Here is a 15595-nt window from a genome sequence, read left to right on the forward strand (position 1 = left end):
AAAGTGAGTGGGAGCTCTGTAGCATTTCTGATATTATATGTGGATGACATATTGTTGATTGGAAATGATACAGAATTTCTGGATAGCATAAAAGGATACTTGAATAAGAGTTTTTCAATGAAAGACCTCGGTGAAGCTGCTTACATATTAAGCATCAAGATCTATAGAGAGAGATCAAGATGCTTAATTGGATTTTCACAAAGCACATACCTTGATAAAGTTTTGAAGAAGTTCAAAAATGGATCAGTCAAAGAAAGGGTTCTTGCCTGTGTTACAAGGTGTGAAGTTGAGTCAGACTCAGTGCCCGACCACTACAGAAGATAGAGAGAAAATGAAAGTCATTCCCTATGCTTCAGCCATAGGTTCTATCATGTATGCAATGCTGTGTACCAAACCTGATGTGTGCCTTGCTATAAGTATAACAGGGAGGTACCAAAGTAATCCAGGAGTGGAACACTGGACAACAGTCAAGAACGTCCTGAAATACCTGAAAAGGACTAAGAACATGTTTCTCGTTTATGGAGGTGACAAAGAGCTCGTCGTAAATGGTTACGTCGATGCAAGCTTTCACACAGATCCGGATGACTCTAAGTCACAATCCGGATACGTATTTATATTGAATGGTGGAGCTGTCAGTTGGTGCAGTTCCAAGAAGAGTGTCGTGGTGGAATCTACGTGTGAAGCCGAGTACATAGCTGCTTCGGAAGCAGCAAATGAAGGAGTCTGGATGAAGGAGTTCATATCTGATCTAGGTGTTATACCTAGTGCATCGGGTCCAATGAAAATCTTTTGTGACAATACTGGTGCAATTTCCTTGGCAAAGGAACCCAGATTTCACAAGAGAACCAAACACATCAAGAGACGCTTCAATTCCATCCGGCATCAAGTCGCGGAAGGAGAAGTAGAGATTTGCAAAATACATACAGATTTGAACGTTGCAGACCCATTGACTAAGTCTCTTCCATGAGCAAAACATGATCAACACCAAGACTCCATGGGTGTTAGAATCATTACTATGTAATCAAGATTATTGACTCTAGTGCAAGTGGGAGACTGAAGGAAATATGCCCTAGAGGCAATAATAAAGTTGTTATTTATATTTCCTTATATCATGATAAATGTTTATTATTCATGCTAGAATTGTATTAACCGGAAACTTAGTACATATGTGAATACATAGACAAAACATAGTGTCCCTAGTATGCCTCTACTTGACTAGCTCGTCAATCAAAGATGGTTATGTTTCCTAACCATAGACACGTGTTGTCATTTGTTGAACGAGATCACATCATTAGGAGAATGATGTGATGGACAAGACCCATCCGTTAGCTTAGCATTATGATTGTTACAGTTTCATTGCTACTGCTTTCTTCATGACTTATACATGTTCCTCGGACTATGAGATTATGCAACCCCTGAATACCGGAGGAACACCTTGTGTGCTATCAAATGTCACAACGTAACTGGGTGATTATAAAGATGCTCTACAGGTGTCTCCGAAGGTGTTTGTTGGGTTGGCATAGATTGAGATTAGGATTTGTCACTCCATGTATCAGAGAGGTATCTGTGGGCCCTCTCGGTAATGCTCATCACTATAAGCCTTGCAAGCAATGTGAATAATGAGTTAGTTACGGGGTGAAGCATTATGAAGGAGTAAAGAGACTTGCCGGTAATGATATTGAACTAGGTATGATGATACCGATGATTAAATCTCGGGCAAGTAACATACCGATGACAAAGGGAACAACGTATGTTGTTATGCGGTTCGACCGATAAAGATTTTCGTAGAATATGTAGGAGCCAACATGAGCATCCATGTTCCACTATTGGTTATTGATCAGAGATGTGTCTCGATCATGTCTACATAGTTCTCGAACCCGTAGGGTCCGCGCGCTTAACGTTCGATGATGATTTGTATTATGAGTTATATGTTTTTGATGACCGAAGTTTGTTCGGAGTCCCGGATGAGATCACAGACATGACGAGGAGTCTCGAATTGGCCGAGACATAAAGATTGATATATTGGAAGGTTATGTTCGGACAGCGGAAAGGTTTCAGAAAGGTTCGTGCATTTTTCGGAGTACCAGGAGGTTACGGAACCCCCGAGGGGACTAATGGGCCTTCATGGGCCTTAGTGGAAGAGAGGAGGCAGCGGCCAGGTGGAGGCGCACGCCCCCCCCGGCCCAAACCGAATTGGACTAGGGGAGCCCCCCCCCCCCTCCTCTTTCTCCTCCACCTCTTTCCCTCTCCACCCCTCCCCCCTCTTGGAAAAGGAAGGGGACTCCAACTAGGATTGGGAATCCTAGTTGGACTCCCCCAATAGGTGCGCCTCTCCTAGGCCGCCGGCCTCCTCCCTCTCTCCTTTATATACGGGGGTAGGAGGGCACCCCAATGGACAACAGTTATTCTCTTAGCCGTGTGCGGTGCCCCCTCCACAGTTTAACACCTCGATCATATCGTCGTAGTGCTTAGGCGAAGCCCTGCGCCAGTAACATCATCAACACCGTCACCACGCCGTCGTGCTGACAGAACTCTTCCTCGTCCTCAACTGGATCAAGAGCTCGAGGGACGTCATTGTGCTGAACGTGTGCTGAACACGGAGGTGCCGTACGTTCGGTACTTGGATCAATCATGAAGACGTTCAACTACATCAACCGCGTTACTAAACGCTTCCGCTTTTGGTCTACGAGGGTACGTGGACACACTCTCCCGTCTCGTTGCTATGCATCTCCTAGATAGATCTTGCGTGATTGTAGAATTTTTTTTTGAATTACTACATTCCTCAACAGCTGTGCCCCGCATGTGGAGTCCAAACCCTTTGGAAGCTTGCCGACTCAAAACTTTTTCTGATTTTTTTTGGGAATTTTGGAGCTCCGTAAAATTGATTTTAGTCCAAAGACATGTAGAAAGTATCAACAGTACTAAGTTAATATGTTAGTCCAGAAAAAAAAGTAATGTCAAAACTATGACAAAATGATATAAACATTGCATGAAATAATTAAAAAAATTATAGATACGTTTGAGATGTATCAGTGATAAAACTATATTAGACAGAATCACCATGTGCCAACTCTGGTTGCGCCGTCCACGCCAATAGCGCAGAACAACGACGCCATCGAAGTTCCCAAAAGAAGGATTGCCTCACGAGGGCGCAGATGGCTGCGCCCAGCGAACACACAAATCACGGGATCATGACAATCGGCACAACACCTGCATATCTTCACACATGTAAGGCCTTTTTGATTCGTAGAATTCTAAAAACATAGGAATAGAAGAACGTAAGATTGAAGTGCCATAGTCATCTCAATCCTACAAATTTTTGGGTTGTTTGATTGCATCATAAAAAAAACAAATAATTCTTCCAGGCGTTTTTTGGTTTGAAGGAGTTTTGTAGGAATTCTATAGGAAAAAAAAAATCCTTCAGAGTTGTAGGAATAGAATCATATTTCTGTGAAGCAATTCTTCCTGTCTTTCACCTTTCATAGGAAAATAAACATTAGTCTAGACTCTTTGAAAATTTTATATGATGTGAACCAAAAGCACTCTTCATATTCTTACTCCTAGGATATATGAGATACATGACATGTCATTTTCTACAAGTTTTCTATTATTATGATATTCCTACCCTATGAACCAAAAAAGGCCTCAAAGAGGTATGAGTGGATGCTAGAATTTCTAGAATTTTTTTTATATGATTCAATCCTATGAACCAAACAACCAACATATGAAAAAATCGTAAGGATTCTAATCCTTCAAAACTCCTATGAAAATCATTTGAATCAAAGGAGCCCACGGTTGTATTTTACCGATCCGTCGCATGACTTCCACTACCCGACCGCCACACTAGAGCTGCCAGGCACACTTGTCCGGTCACGCTGACATCTGCACTCGTGTCCGTCGCGTCGGATGAAAGCAGGGGCATGCCATTTGGACGCGCCGACCTGCAACCAGGACATGAGCTGACTTTTTTTTTTTATTTGCGGGGGGACATGAACGGACTCAACCCAAGCATCATATCACTGAGGAGCTATGCCTGATCTATAGTTCCCACCGCAAGCCGGCCAGACCAAACCATCGTTGAAGAGTAGCGCTAGCGCAAGCAAATCACAAACCAGATGTCAGATCAGGAGAAGGGTTAGGGAAGAAGGGGAGGGGCAGGCTTAGAGAGGAAGCCCGCCACCACTATCGGTCGGCTGTGGAGGTCATCGTCAGTGATGGTGAGGAGGAATGAGGAAGGAGGTGATCCAGGTTGCAGGTCGCTGGCGTTTGGGTGTCTCCGAAGTCGTGAGAGCGACCCAGGTAGGCGTCGACCTTGACGATTACTACTAGATAGGCGCCACATAGGACTAGCTGGGACCCCCGGGTAGGAAATTAAACTTTACCAGGACAAAGTGGTTGGTCTTTTAATAGTTCTCCAGCCGTATATTAAGCTGCAAGAAGACTGGCTTAAATTACCCTAAGATATCAAAAAAAAATTGATCTATGCATTGTACAAAGAACATTAAAAATATTAAAATTACATCTAATTTCATAGACAACCTAGCGACGACTAAAGCTGGAGCGAGCCGAAGGTGCACTGGTCATCGCCGACCCTCAACGGGCCGGGCAAACTTCTTGTACTAAATATAGTCGGGAAGTCATCATGCTATGCTAAGACCCCACGGGACCAAGGTACCAGAACAACAATCATCGACGATGAAGAGAACCGTAGATTGGAAGGATCTAACATGTAGACACGCGAAGGAACACGAACAAAGACTGGATCAACGGAGATCCAACAAAGACCAATACCGACTGAATCCCGCGCGATCCGCTGAAGACACACATCCACACACCCTCCAACAACGCTAAACGCACCGCCAGGACGCGGGATAGGCGGAGAGGGCCTTATTCCATCTTCAGGGAGCCGCCACCGCCACGCCTTCCTGAGCAGGACACAGACACTAAGAATATTAATTAACCTTTTAGCCACAACTAGTAGGCAGCTAGCAAAAATATGGAAAGTACTATTGAATAGTAGAATTATGCAACACAATCCAATTATTCTGATTTAGAACATCTAGTAAGGATTAACATACCTTTTTCTCCTCCTCAATCTTAGCCTTGATAACTGAGTATAGGGCAACACCAGAAATAGCAATGGCTGTGCCAATTCCAGTTTGTGTGGTGATCTTGTTGCCTGCTCAGCATTCCAAAAAGTATTATGTGACAAGAGTACACCAGTGCAAAAGAACAAGAGCCAGACATATGTATCGATCTTTAAGAAACAACAGATTTTAGTGATACCGAAAATGATGATTGAGAAGCCGATGACAAAGACACGTTTCAACACGTTGCCAACGGCATGTGTTAGAGGGGCCACCCGCTGCAATGTGTTTGTTGCAACCTGTATGTCCAGAATTCTTTTAGGACCAAATTATAACAGATAAATGAAAGAATGACAAAACTATCATCAAAATGGCACAACTATAATGCATATCTGCGATATCTTCTGTATCTGAACAACTAAAAGAAGTCCATGTGCACTATATGGAGGGTCACACTGTGGTTGGCACGGTTGAAGTTGATTCATACCATCTTGAAGTGAAACTTTATACCTGATTATAAAGGTGATAGAACAAGCCCGCCAAGAAAATATTGGAAACTAACTTTGCTAATCCAACTTTGGCAATTGCATCTTTAAATCCATGCTGCACTAGTTGAGGTCCTTCAATCTGCAAGTTAACACTGTGATAAATAAATATTCCCTCAGTAAACTAATATAAGATTGCTTAGATAACTACTTTAGTGATCTAAACGATCTTATATTGTTTACAGAGGGAGTATATCACAATCAATGGTCTATACATGCAGAATTGGCAGTAAAAGTAGTTTGTGAATAGGAATTTATATCCAAGAATCAGTTTAATCGCGCAGTCACAAGCCATAATGCTGCAGGACAAGCAATTTTTTATTCCATTGAATATTCTCGCAATTGTTTGTGTTGCAGAAACAATACTCATATTATAATCAAAATTATGAACGAAATATATGCTCTCTTAATCATGATGCTAGATTGTTCATGCAGAATATTTGGGATTGTCATGCCCACACCAACGCATGGGCATCATCTACTTATACATAATTGCATATACAAACTGCATGCAGCCATGTCCACACATATTCAAGAACAGGAACTTGTGACATTAGTTGCAGTGTCATATTATCTAAAGTTTAGTGATAAATATAGACTTACAATGAGTGCTGGAGGAATGCAGACGATGAGAGCAATTATAGAGATATAGGCATACAGATTGGTGCTATCCATGTCAGTCTAGGACAAATAGAAATAACGAGAAAAGTTGTTAAATACGAATTCTTCAAGAGGAAGGAAAACTGGGTGCAAAACCTTAAAGCAAGACACAAACCATAGCTTTCTTCGAATAAATGCTACGGTAGGTGAACGAGATATTAGAAATCATGGCATTGATGAAACCAGTCCAGTTGAATGAGAGTTCAGTGAGAGATGCGATTGATACACCTGTTCAGTTTAAAATAGTTAATCCTGGTCCACATCTCATTATAAGAATCGTGATTTTCAAGGTGTAATCCTAACATGATTCTACAATCATCGTGTCAACAAAGAAACTATCATGCCTAGTGCCTACGGTGCTCATCTTAGCAATCTTGCTAGTCACACTTTATGACCTAAGCAACCCCATACATCGTCACACATCAAAATGAAAACGACAATCTACAACACTTGCACATCAACCACACGGATAATTATGTGTTCTGTAACATATATTTTCCTCTTGTCCCAAAAAAAACAGCATAAAACATGGGAAGCTAAAACTTTGTGTGAATATTAAACCATTATAACAGTGATGATGAAAATATTGTACAGAAAAAGTCCTAAGTTATATATGAATAGCATCACAAGCAAAAAATGCAATAACCAGAAATTACCTATTACAACTGGAGCCAGAGATAACCACAATGTGAAGGGAACTTGCTGCCCGAGAATAAACTGTGAAGCAGCCGCATTGAAGAACGGCTCGAGAGCTGGATTGTATTTATTTGTTATTAAAATATTTAAAATATTTTCCTTAAAAGATTGAAAACATGTATAAAAGAGCAAAAACGCCAGCACAACAAACGGAGAACAAAATTAGAATATCGTTGCAGCACCTTTAATGGTGTGGGCAAATGAGACCGATACAGCAGCAAAAGACACAGTGCTCGTTACATGACCGATGGCATGGCAAATTGCAACTGGCAGCAGCAGCTTCAGAAGCGTCGAATTCATCGGCTACAAGAGTACAACAGTATTGGGTTTACTACTTCCTCCAGAAATAATGACATTAACATAAAAAGAACATGGACAAGAAACACTTGATGATTCACGGAAATATAGAAAAAATTCTCAACGAAGAACTATTTACATTTTATGCATAGTTCAATGTGATTCTTAGAAGCCATGTCATCATTTGTAAATTCCTGAAATTTTCAGAAAAGCACTCTATAACACCATAGTGTAAGAGATCAGGGAGAATGTGTCATCAGTTGATTGCAAAGAGGTAAAGAAAAAGAAAGAAAATGTTGCAGTTCGAGTGATTTGTGTAAATGTTTCAGTTGACTCGCTGCTTCAATTGTGTATATATCCATCGAGAACCAACATCGTTAGCCAATCATAAGGAGTATGGTACCAATAAATTATTATCAGTAATTGTGTTAAGTACCTCAGAAAATAAACATATAAACAGCTAAAGACATCAATATGACCCAATGCTTCATGTTTTCAAAATTATAATTTTGTGAAACCCTGATCACTACTTGTGACTAAATATAACGAACCATGAGTCAGGGTTGTGGTGAGAAATACCGCACACTTTAGGAGACCGGTGCTCCAGCTGATAAGGCAGTACAAGACTCCAACCGAAAGATGGGTCACCGACACAAAGCTATGTGAATTGGCAAAACTTTTAGATGATGAACAGAACTAATCGCAGCATAAAAGAGAATTCGGACACATACTATGGATAGGGGAAGTAATCAAAGATCTTCTTGTTGAGAATGTTAAATATCACATTCAAAAAATACCTACAAATTGTATCAAAATAGCAACCATTAGAGATCTGTGGTTTCCATTTATACTGTCTGATATATGACCCGCAGGTGAGGTGAGTGAGCGTACCACATGAAGAAGAAGAAACCAGTGACAAGAGCCGGGTACCTCTCCAAAAACCCGATGGGCTTTGCTTGCCTGCAAGTGACAACAATAGGTTGTGTTAGGGTGACACAACAAGTTGTGTTGGGGTAACAGGACTAATCTCAAAGCTCTCATGAAGGTTGATGTTAAATTCTACACTGAGATATTTAATTTTTGAGAAAACAGCAAGTACAACAGACACACACTTCGAGATTTGTTAGGAAAACATGACAGAAATACTTAATCACAAAATAAAACTCTCTCTCACTATTGAAACTATCGAGACTGCGAGCATACAGGCACAAGCACACAGCTGACATGCATGACCACACGTGACACACATGCTGGTAGGAGCTAGGGTTCTACCGGGTCTAGGCCGGAGATTGTAGGGGAAGGAGGAAGCAGGGCGCGCGTGAGCACGCGGCCGCCGGCGGCTGGGCGCCGTCGTGCGCGTGGAGGAGGCGGTGGCGGTGAGAGGAGGCGGCTAGGGGTTTAGGATTTCCGGCTCCTCTGGGAGCCGGGCAATGGAATTGTCTTATTGCTTAATCTGAAAAAGAGTCTTACAGCTTCTTTATATAACCACGAAAATAAGATAACTTGTGGGCTAAGCCCCTAACTAAACCTGCCCGGTGGGCCTCCTACGGGTATAAGTTACCCCGGTCATAACATCTCTCCCCGCCTGCGCAAACAGCTCGTCCTCGAGCTGAAAGTATGGGTAGTGTTGGCGGAACTCATCGCGCTGCTCCCAAGTAGCCTCCTCCTCCGGAAGGCCAGCCCATTGGATCGACACATACCACACCCCGCGACATAGCTGGGCCTGCAACACCTTCGCGGGTCCCGGAAGGAGGCGGCCGTCGGAGGTCGGCGGAAGTGCAGGGGTGGTGGCCGGGGGCTCCCCACGGAAGGGCTTCAGCAGCCCCACATGGAAGACGTCGTGGATGCAAGCACCGTCCGGAAGCTAAAGGCGGTAGGCCACCTTCCCGATGCGCTCCAAGATGGCAAAGGGCCCGGCGTAGCGAGGGCCCAGTTTGCGCTTCACACGTGGGTCCAGGGACTGCGTAGAGTGGTGAAGAAGACGCAGCCACACCCAATCGCCCACCGCGAACTCCGCCTCGCGATGGTGGCCGTCGTAGTAGTGCTTGGCTAGCTGCTGGGCCTGAATGAGGCGCTGCCGGACCTCCACAAGCATCTCCTCGCGGCTGCGAAGAAGATCGCCCGCCGCCTCCGTCCGAGCCGTCGCCGGGTCAACCGGCAGGATGGGCGGAGGAGGGCGGCCGTAGACCACCTCAAATGGCATGGCGTGCAGGGCGGAGTGATAGGAGGTGTTGTAGCAGTACTCCGCCCACGCGAGCCAATCCACCCAAGCGCGAGGACGATCACTTGTGACACAACGTAAGTACATGGCAATCACCTTGTTGACGACCTCGGATTCGCCGTCCGTCTGAGGATGGAAGGCCGTGCTCAGGCGGAGCTTCACGCCCGCCAACCGAAAGAGATCGCGCCAGACATGCCCCGTGATCACCGAGTCCCGATTGCTGACGATCGAAGCGGGAAATCCGTGGAGGTGGACGATGCCGTCGAAGAAGGCACGGGCCACGGACGCGGCAGTGTAGGGATGGCCGAGCGCGATGAAGTGAGCATACTTGGAGAAGCGGTCGACCACCGTGAGGATGACGGACTTGCCGCCCACCTTGGGGAGGCCCTCGATGAAGTCCATGGAGATATCCGCCCAGACCTGAGACAACACCTCCAAGGGCTGTAGCAAACCAGCCGGCCGTAGTGTCTCCGTCTTGTTGCGCTGGCATGTCACACAAGACCGCACCCAGTCCTGGACCAGGGCCCGATCACCGGGGATATAGAAGTCGGCGCGGAGACGATGTAAGGTTTTCTGCACACCCTCGTGGCCGTCGAGTGGGCCAGCAACAGAACCTGATGACAGAGGTCGTCGTGCGCTGGCACGAAGATATGGCGCCCATGCAGGAGGAAGCCATCGGCAAGGCGCCACGGCTCCTCCAGGTCGCCCGCAGCAAGCTGCTGCTGAAGGAGCAGAGCGTCCGGCGCGACCGCGGTGGCCCGTTGGATGTCGGCGAAGAGGGCGAAAGAGGGCCCCGTGCGGATGCATAGCACCGTCCCCTCGGAGTCGCCGACAGTGGGGTCGTGGTCCACGTCGCGGCGAGACAGGGCGTCGGCCACAGTGTTGAGGCGGCCCGGACGATACTCGACGGTGAAGTCAAAGCGAAAGAGTTTGCTGATCCACTGATGCTGCGGCACGGTAGACAGCCTCTGGTCCAATAAGGACTGAAGGTTGTAGTGATCCGTGCAAATCCGGAACGAGCGGCCCCAAAGATAGGGCCGCCAATGGCGCACCGCCTGCACCAAGCCAATGAGCTCCCGCTCATAAGCCGCGAGCTTAAGATGGCGCGCGGCGAAGGGCCTGCTGAAGAAGGCGAGAGGGCCATCGCCCTGATGAAGGACGGCACCGAACCCCGCACCGAAGGCGCCGCAGTCCACCACAAACGGGCGGTCGAAATCCAGCATCTGAAGAACGGGACCCTTCATGAGGGCCCCCTTGAGGGCCTCGAACGCCGCCGTCGCCTCCTCATCCCAGGCAAAGGCGTCACGGCGCAGCAGGCGCGTGAGCGGTGACGCGATGAGGCCGAACTCCCGGATGAATTCCCAGTAGTACCCCGCGAGGCCCAGGAAGCCACGAAGAGCCCGCGGTGAGTGCGGTGTCGGCTAGGCCGTGACGGCCGCCACCTTGTCGGCGTCCATAGCAACCCCCTCGACCGAGATGATGTGGCCGAGGTAGGCGACTGAAGGCGTCTCGAACGAGCACTTCGAGCACTTAAGATGAAGATGGTACGCCCGAAGCTCGTTGAAGACGATGGCGACATGCTGAAGGTGCTCCGCCCACGAGGCGCTGTAGATAAGAATGTCATCAAAGAAAACGAGCACAAACCGACGCAAGTAGGGGCGGAGGACGTCGTTCATCAGAGCCTGGAAGGTCGCCGGGGCGTTGGAGAGGCCAAAAGGCATCACCAAGAACTCAAAGTGGCTGTGATGAGTCTGAAACGCCGTCTTGGCGTCATCGTCTGGGTGCATTCGCACCTGGTGGTAGCCCGACCAAAGGTCGAGCTTGGTGAAGAAACGCGCCCCATGGAGCTCGTCCAGGAGCTCGTCGACCACTGGAATAGGAAACTTGTCCTTGAGCATCAGGGCATTAAGAGTGCAATAGTCGATGCAGAAGCGCCACGTGCCGTCCGACTTGCGGACGAGGAGGACCGGCGCCGAAAACGGCGACGTGGAGATCCGGATGATGCCCAAGGCGAGCATGAGAGCGCACTACCGCTCCAGCTCGTCCTTCTGTAGCTGGGGATAGCGGTAGGGGCGCGCTGCAACCGGCGCCGTGCCCGGCAGGAGATGAATGCGGTGATCATACACCCGGGCTGGCGGAAGGCCCTGAGGCTCGTCGAAGAGGTCGCGGTGCTGCTGCAGGAGGTGATCCAGCAATGGATGCTCGAGCTCCGTGGCGGCCGCGGCAAGCTGAAGCTGCGGCGGCGCCAGAGAGGCGCCACCCACGCCCTCCCACCGGACGCGGCGACCCTAGCGCCAGAAGGTCATCGTCAGGGCGTCGAAGTCCCAGAGGATGGGACCAAGGGTCCGCAAGAAGTTGACACCGAGGATGAAGTCGAAGCAGCCCAAGTCGATGCCCGCGCACGTGATGGTGAAGTGCTCGTCGCCGATAGTGATGGGCACGTTCCGTGCCAGCCCATGACACCGGAGGCGGTCGCCGTTAGCCACCGTGACCCAAAGTTGCTCCCCGCCCGTCGGCTGAAGCGCTAAGTGGCGCATGGTAGCCTCGGGCAGGAAGTTATGTGTGGAGCCCGTATCCAAGAGGGCCACCAGGCGCTCGCCATGAATCATCACCGGCAAGAGCATAGTCCGCTCGTCGCGGATGCCGGCAAGCGCATGGAGCGAGACCACGAGCGCCGTCGCGGGTGCAGCCGCGGGGGCGGCGTCCGCAACAACTGGTGGCGGCAACTCGCCGTGACCGTCGGCGGGTGTGTCCTCCTCGATGTAGTCGGCTGTCTCCAAGTAGAAGAGGCACGGGCAGACGTGACCCGGCACGTAGGGCTCATCGCAGTTAAAGCAAAGCCCCTGACGCCGACGCTCAAGTTGCTCGGCCGGAGAGAGCCGATGGAAGGGCCGCGTCGTGGCCGGGGTGGCAGTCGCAAGAGCGGCCGGACCGGCGCCGGTGCCGGGGGCTGCCTGGCATGCTGTCGGCCTCCGTGAGCTAGGGCCGCCTGCTGCAAGGCCTGCGCGCGACACTCGAAGGCGCGGGTGTAGTACATGGCCGTTTGGAGGTCCTGGGGTCCCCGAAGCTCCACGTCAACGCGGATGTGGTCCGGAAGACCGCCGACGAAGAGTTCGGCCCGCTGCTGCGTCGTCACGCCCGGCACGTGGCATGCCAGGGCCTGGAAGCGGTTGGCGAAGTCCTGCACCATGGATGTGAAGGGGAGGCGGCCGAGCTCCGCCAGCCGGCTCCCGCGGATCGGCGGCCCGAAGCGAAGGAGACATAGCTCGCGAAAACGCTCCCAAGGAGACATACCACCCTCGTCCTGCTCGAGGGCGTAGTACCACGTCTGTGCGGCGCCCGGAAGGTGATACAAGGCGAGCCAGGTGCGGTCCGACGCGAGTGTGCGTTGCCCCCGGAAGAACTGCTCGCACTGGTTGAGCCAGTTGAGGGGGTCCTCAATCCCGTCGTAGGTGGCGAAGTCCAGCTTGGCAAAGCGTGGCGGCGTCTGGTTATGACCGCCGCGGCCGTACGGCTCGATGGCGCGGAGCAGTGAGGAGGGTGACGCCCGGTCGGTGGGGACCGGGGGTCCCCAGTGGACTGGCGGGTCGGCGCGGCCCATGGAAGGACCCGCTGAGCCAAACGGATCGCCGAACTGCAAGGTGGGCGCCGGCTATTCCCCGGCCTTAGTGTAGACGGGCTGCGGCGCCGACCCGGACAGCCAGGCCGGGAGCGGTGACGGAGACGACGGGAAGCGAACTTGCTGGATCGGAACGCCTCCCTGCGTGGTCGGCCCTGGCCAGGTGCTGAGTGGTGGAGGTGCCTGCAGCAGCGGCGGTTGCTGGATGGGGGCGGTGGGCGCTGGAGGTGCGGCGGGAGCCGGTGCCGGCCACTGCGGCCACTGCGGGGCGGCGGCGGGTGGCGGCGACAGCTGCAGCTGGGGCTGCAGCGTCCCAGCAAACGCCGCGGAGGCCCCTGGGTGCGGCGAGTACCACACCAGGGCCGGCGGCCCAGTGGCGGCGACGGCCCGTAGGGGCTGGCCAGGTACAGCCGGATCCCCTGGACGGCGGTGACGAGGTCGTTGAGGACCCCAGTGATGTCCTCCGGGGTGTAGGCGGCGGCCGGTGGTGCGGTGGAGGGCGCCGGCATCTGGGCGGTGGCGGCGCCGGAAGATGCGACCAGCGGCGCAGACGGGAAGGGCAGCGGCGCGGTGGTGCCGGTCGGCAACGGAAGCGACAGGGTGGGCGGCGGCAAAGACATGATCGGAACTGAGCTACCTGATACCAAGGTGGTAGGAGCTAGGGTTCTACCGGGTCTAGGCCGGAGATTGTAGGGGAAGGAGGAAGCAGGGCGTGGGTGAGCACGCGGCCGCCGGCGGCTGGGCGCCGTCATGCGCGTGGAGGAGGCGGCGGCGGTGAGAGGAGGCGGCTAGGGTTTCTGACTCCTCTGGGAGCCGGGCAATAGAATTGTCTTATTGCTTAATCTGAAAAAGAGTCTTACAGCTTGTTTATATAACCACGAAAATAAGATAACTTGTGGACTAAGCCCCTAACTAAACCTGCCCGGTGGGCCTCCTGCAGGTATAAGTTACCCCGGTATAACACATGCGCATGTAGATAGGAAACTATTGAAGAGACTACCATCCTCACTTACCTGGGGCACATATCATCCTACTCCCTCTGTTCCTAAATATAATTCTTTTTAGAGATTCTACTATGGATTACATATGGAGCAAAATGAGTGAATCTACACTCTAAAATATGCCTATACACATCCGTATGTAGTCCGCATTGAAATCTCTAAAAAGACTTATATTTAGAGGCGGAGGGAGTACTTAACATGCATGGCTCCGTGTACTCTGAAAAAACTTGGAATCCAAGTGGATAGAAATGAATAACCTCAGCTCTTAGGGCCACGTACCATTAGTAGTAATGCACATTTTCTCCTATGTTGAGAGCATGTTCACGAATACTATACATATTTAGACCAACTAAAGCATGCATGTGAAATCACGTCCCAAAAATTCATGAATTTCAGTAGGACAAAGTATTTTCACTCAGCAAGTCGAGAACAAAATATATATATATATATATATATATATATATATATATATATATATATATATATATATATATATATAACATAGTAGCATTGGCATCCAAATAGAATGCTATCGGAGGAAATTATGAGCATTGGTTTACAGTATTCAGAACAAAGCATGATTTAAGTGTAGGGGTCCAACTTCATCTTGTATCCTTAATTAGAAAGATGGAGGGGTTAGGGCACAAATTTGTAGAATTTGACTAAAATTTTGAAAGAATTAGGCATTGTTTGGTGTTTCCCTAGTGAACAAGCGTCTGAGCTGTGTGCCCAGTCAGTTGTCAGTCGTCCTAACAAGTAGATCGAGCTCTTCAGTTTGGGAAAAATAACAAAACTACTATGGAAGATTTTTTTTAAATGAAGTAAAGGCTGTTACAACGGCACAACTAATGGATAAAATGCGGAATTCACTCCGTAATGCAGTGGGGGCTGCGGGAAGGCAAGAGCCAAGAGGCACTAACCCCTGGGAGTCGGATGAGGGGGCGGCCGCGGAAGCCGACGTCCGGAGGAGCTTCCTACTCCCCGGAGGAAACAGGGGCAGAGCGCCGAAGGAGGAAGTGGGGAACAGCGCCGGGCGGAGCTTCCTACCGCAGACAAGGTGGGCGGCGTCCGAAGCGGAGCCGCCTCTGACATGGAGCGACGGGGCTGCGCGGCGGCGTGACCGCTGGTGGCCGGCGACGGCGCCGCCGCAGAGGATGGTCGCGAGCGCCGCCATTTGTGTTTACCGCGAAGACGTTGTGTGGTGGAGGTGCGCGCGCGCGGAGATAGAGCCCGTCAGACGAAAGAGCAACAACAGTCGAACGTCCGTAACAAATCTGAGCACACCCCGGCCCGGCCGGCCCGACCCGAAAAAGCCCCACCTGACCGGCCTGGTCTTGCCTGTGGGTCGGGGCCTGGGCCTAATTTTTTTAGCCCGAAGGCAGGTCCGATGGGCTTGTCTTGGCATTTTTGCATTTTAGGAAAGAGGCCTGGCCCGGTGCCCAACGGGCTTTTTCTCTGATGGGCTGGGC

General features: G+C 50.1%; 1 protein-coding gene across 2 annotated transcripts; it reads right to left on the minus strand.

Annotated features, from left to right (window-relative positions):
- Positions 1–4464: 4464 nt before the first annotated feature.
- Positions 4465–15368, minus strand: LOC123110489 (triose phosphate/phosphate translocator, chloroplastic). 2 transcript variants are annotated; one of them, XM_044531024.1, is made up of 12 exons: positions 15047–15368; positions 8177–8245; positions 8017–8082; positions 7865–7943; positions 7171–7291; positions 6949–7044; positions 6408–6520; positions 6236–6313; positions 5598–5714; positions 5287–5386; positions 5079–5179; positions 4465–4943 (listed from the first exon to the last, which is right to left on the minus strand). In XM_044531024.1, the coding sequence occupies exons 1-12, from the start codon at positions 15298–15300 to the stop codon at positions 4899–4901; spliced, it is 1239 nt and encodes a 412-aa protein (XP_044386959.1). In that variant the 5' UTR covers positions 15301–15368; the 3' UTR covers positions 4465–4898. The 2 variants fall into 2 exon arrangements, with proteins under 2 accessions (XP_044386959.1, XP_044386968.1); XM_044531033.1 differs by having other exon boundaries at positions 4465–4925; positions 15047–15367.
- Positions 15369–15595: the final 227 nt, after the last annotated feature.

Source organism: Triticum aestivum, chromosome 1B (genome assembly GCF_018294505.1).
Source record: "Triticum aestivum cultivar Chinese Spring chromosome 1B, IWGSC CS RefSeq v2.1, whole genome shotgun sequence".
In the NCBI taxonomy this organism is placed as follows: domain Eukaryota; kingdom Viridiplantae; phylum Streptophyta; class Magnoliopsida; order Poales; family Poaceae; genus Triticum; species Triticum aestivum.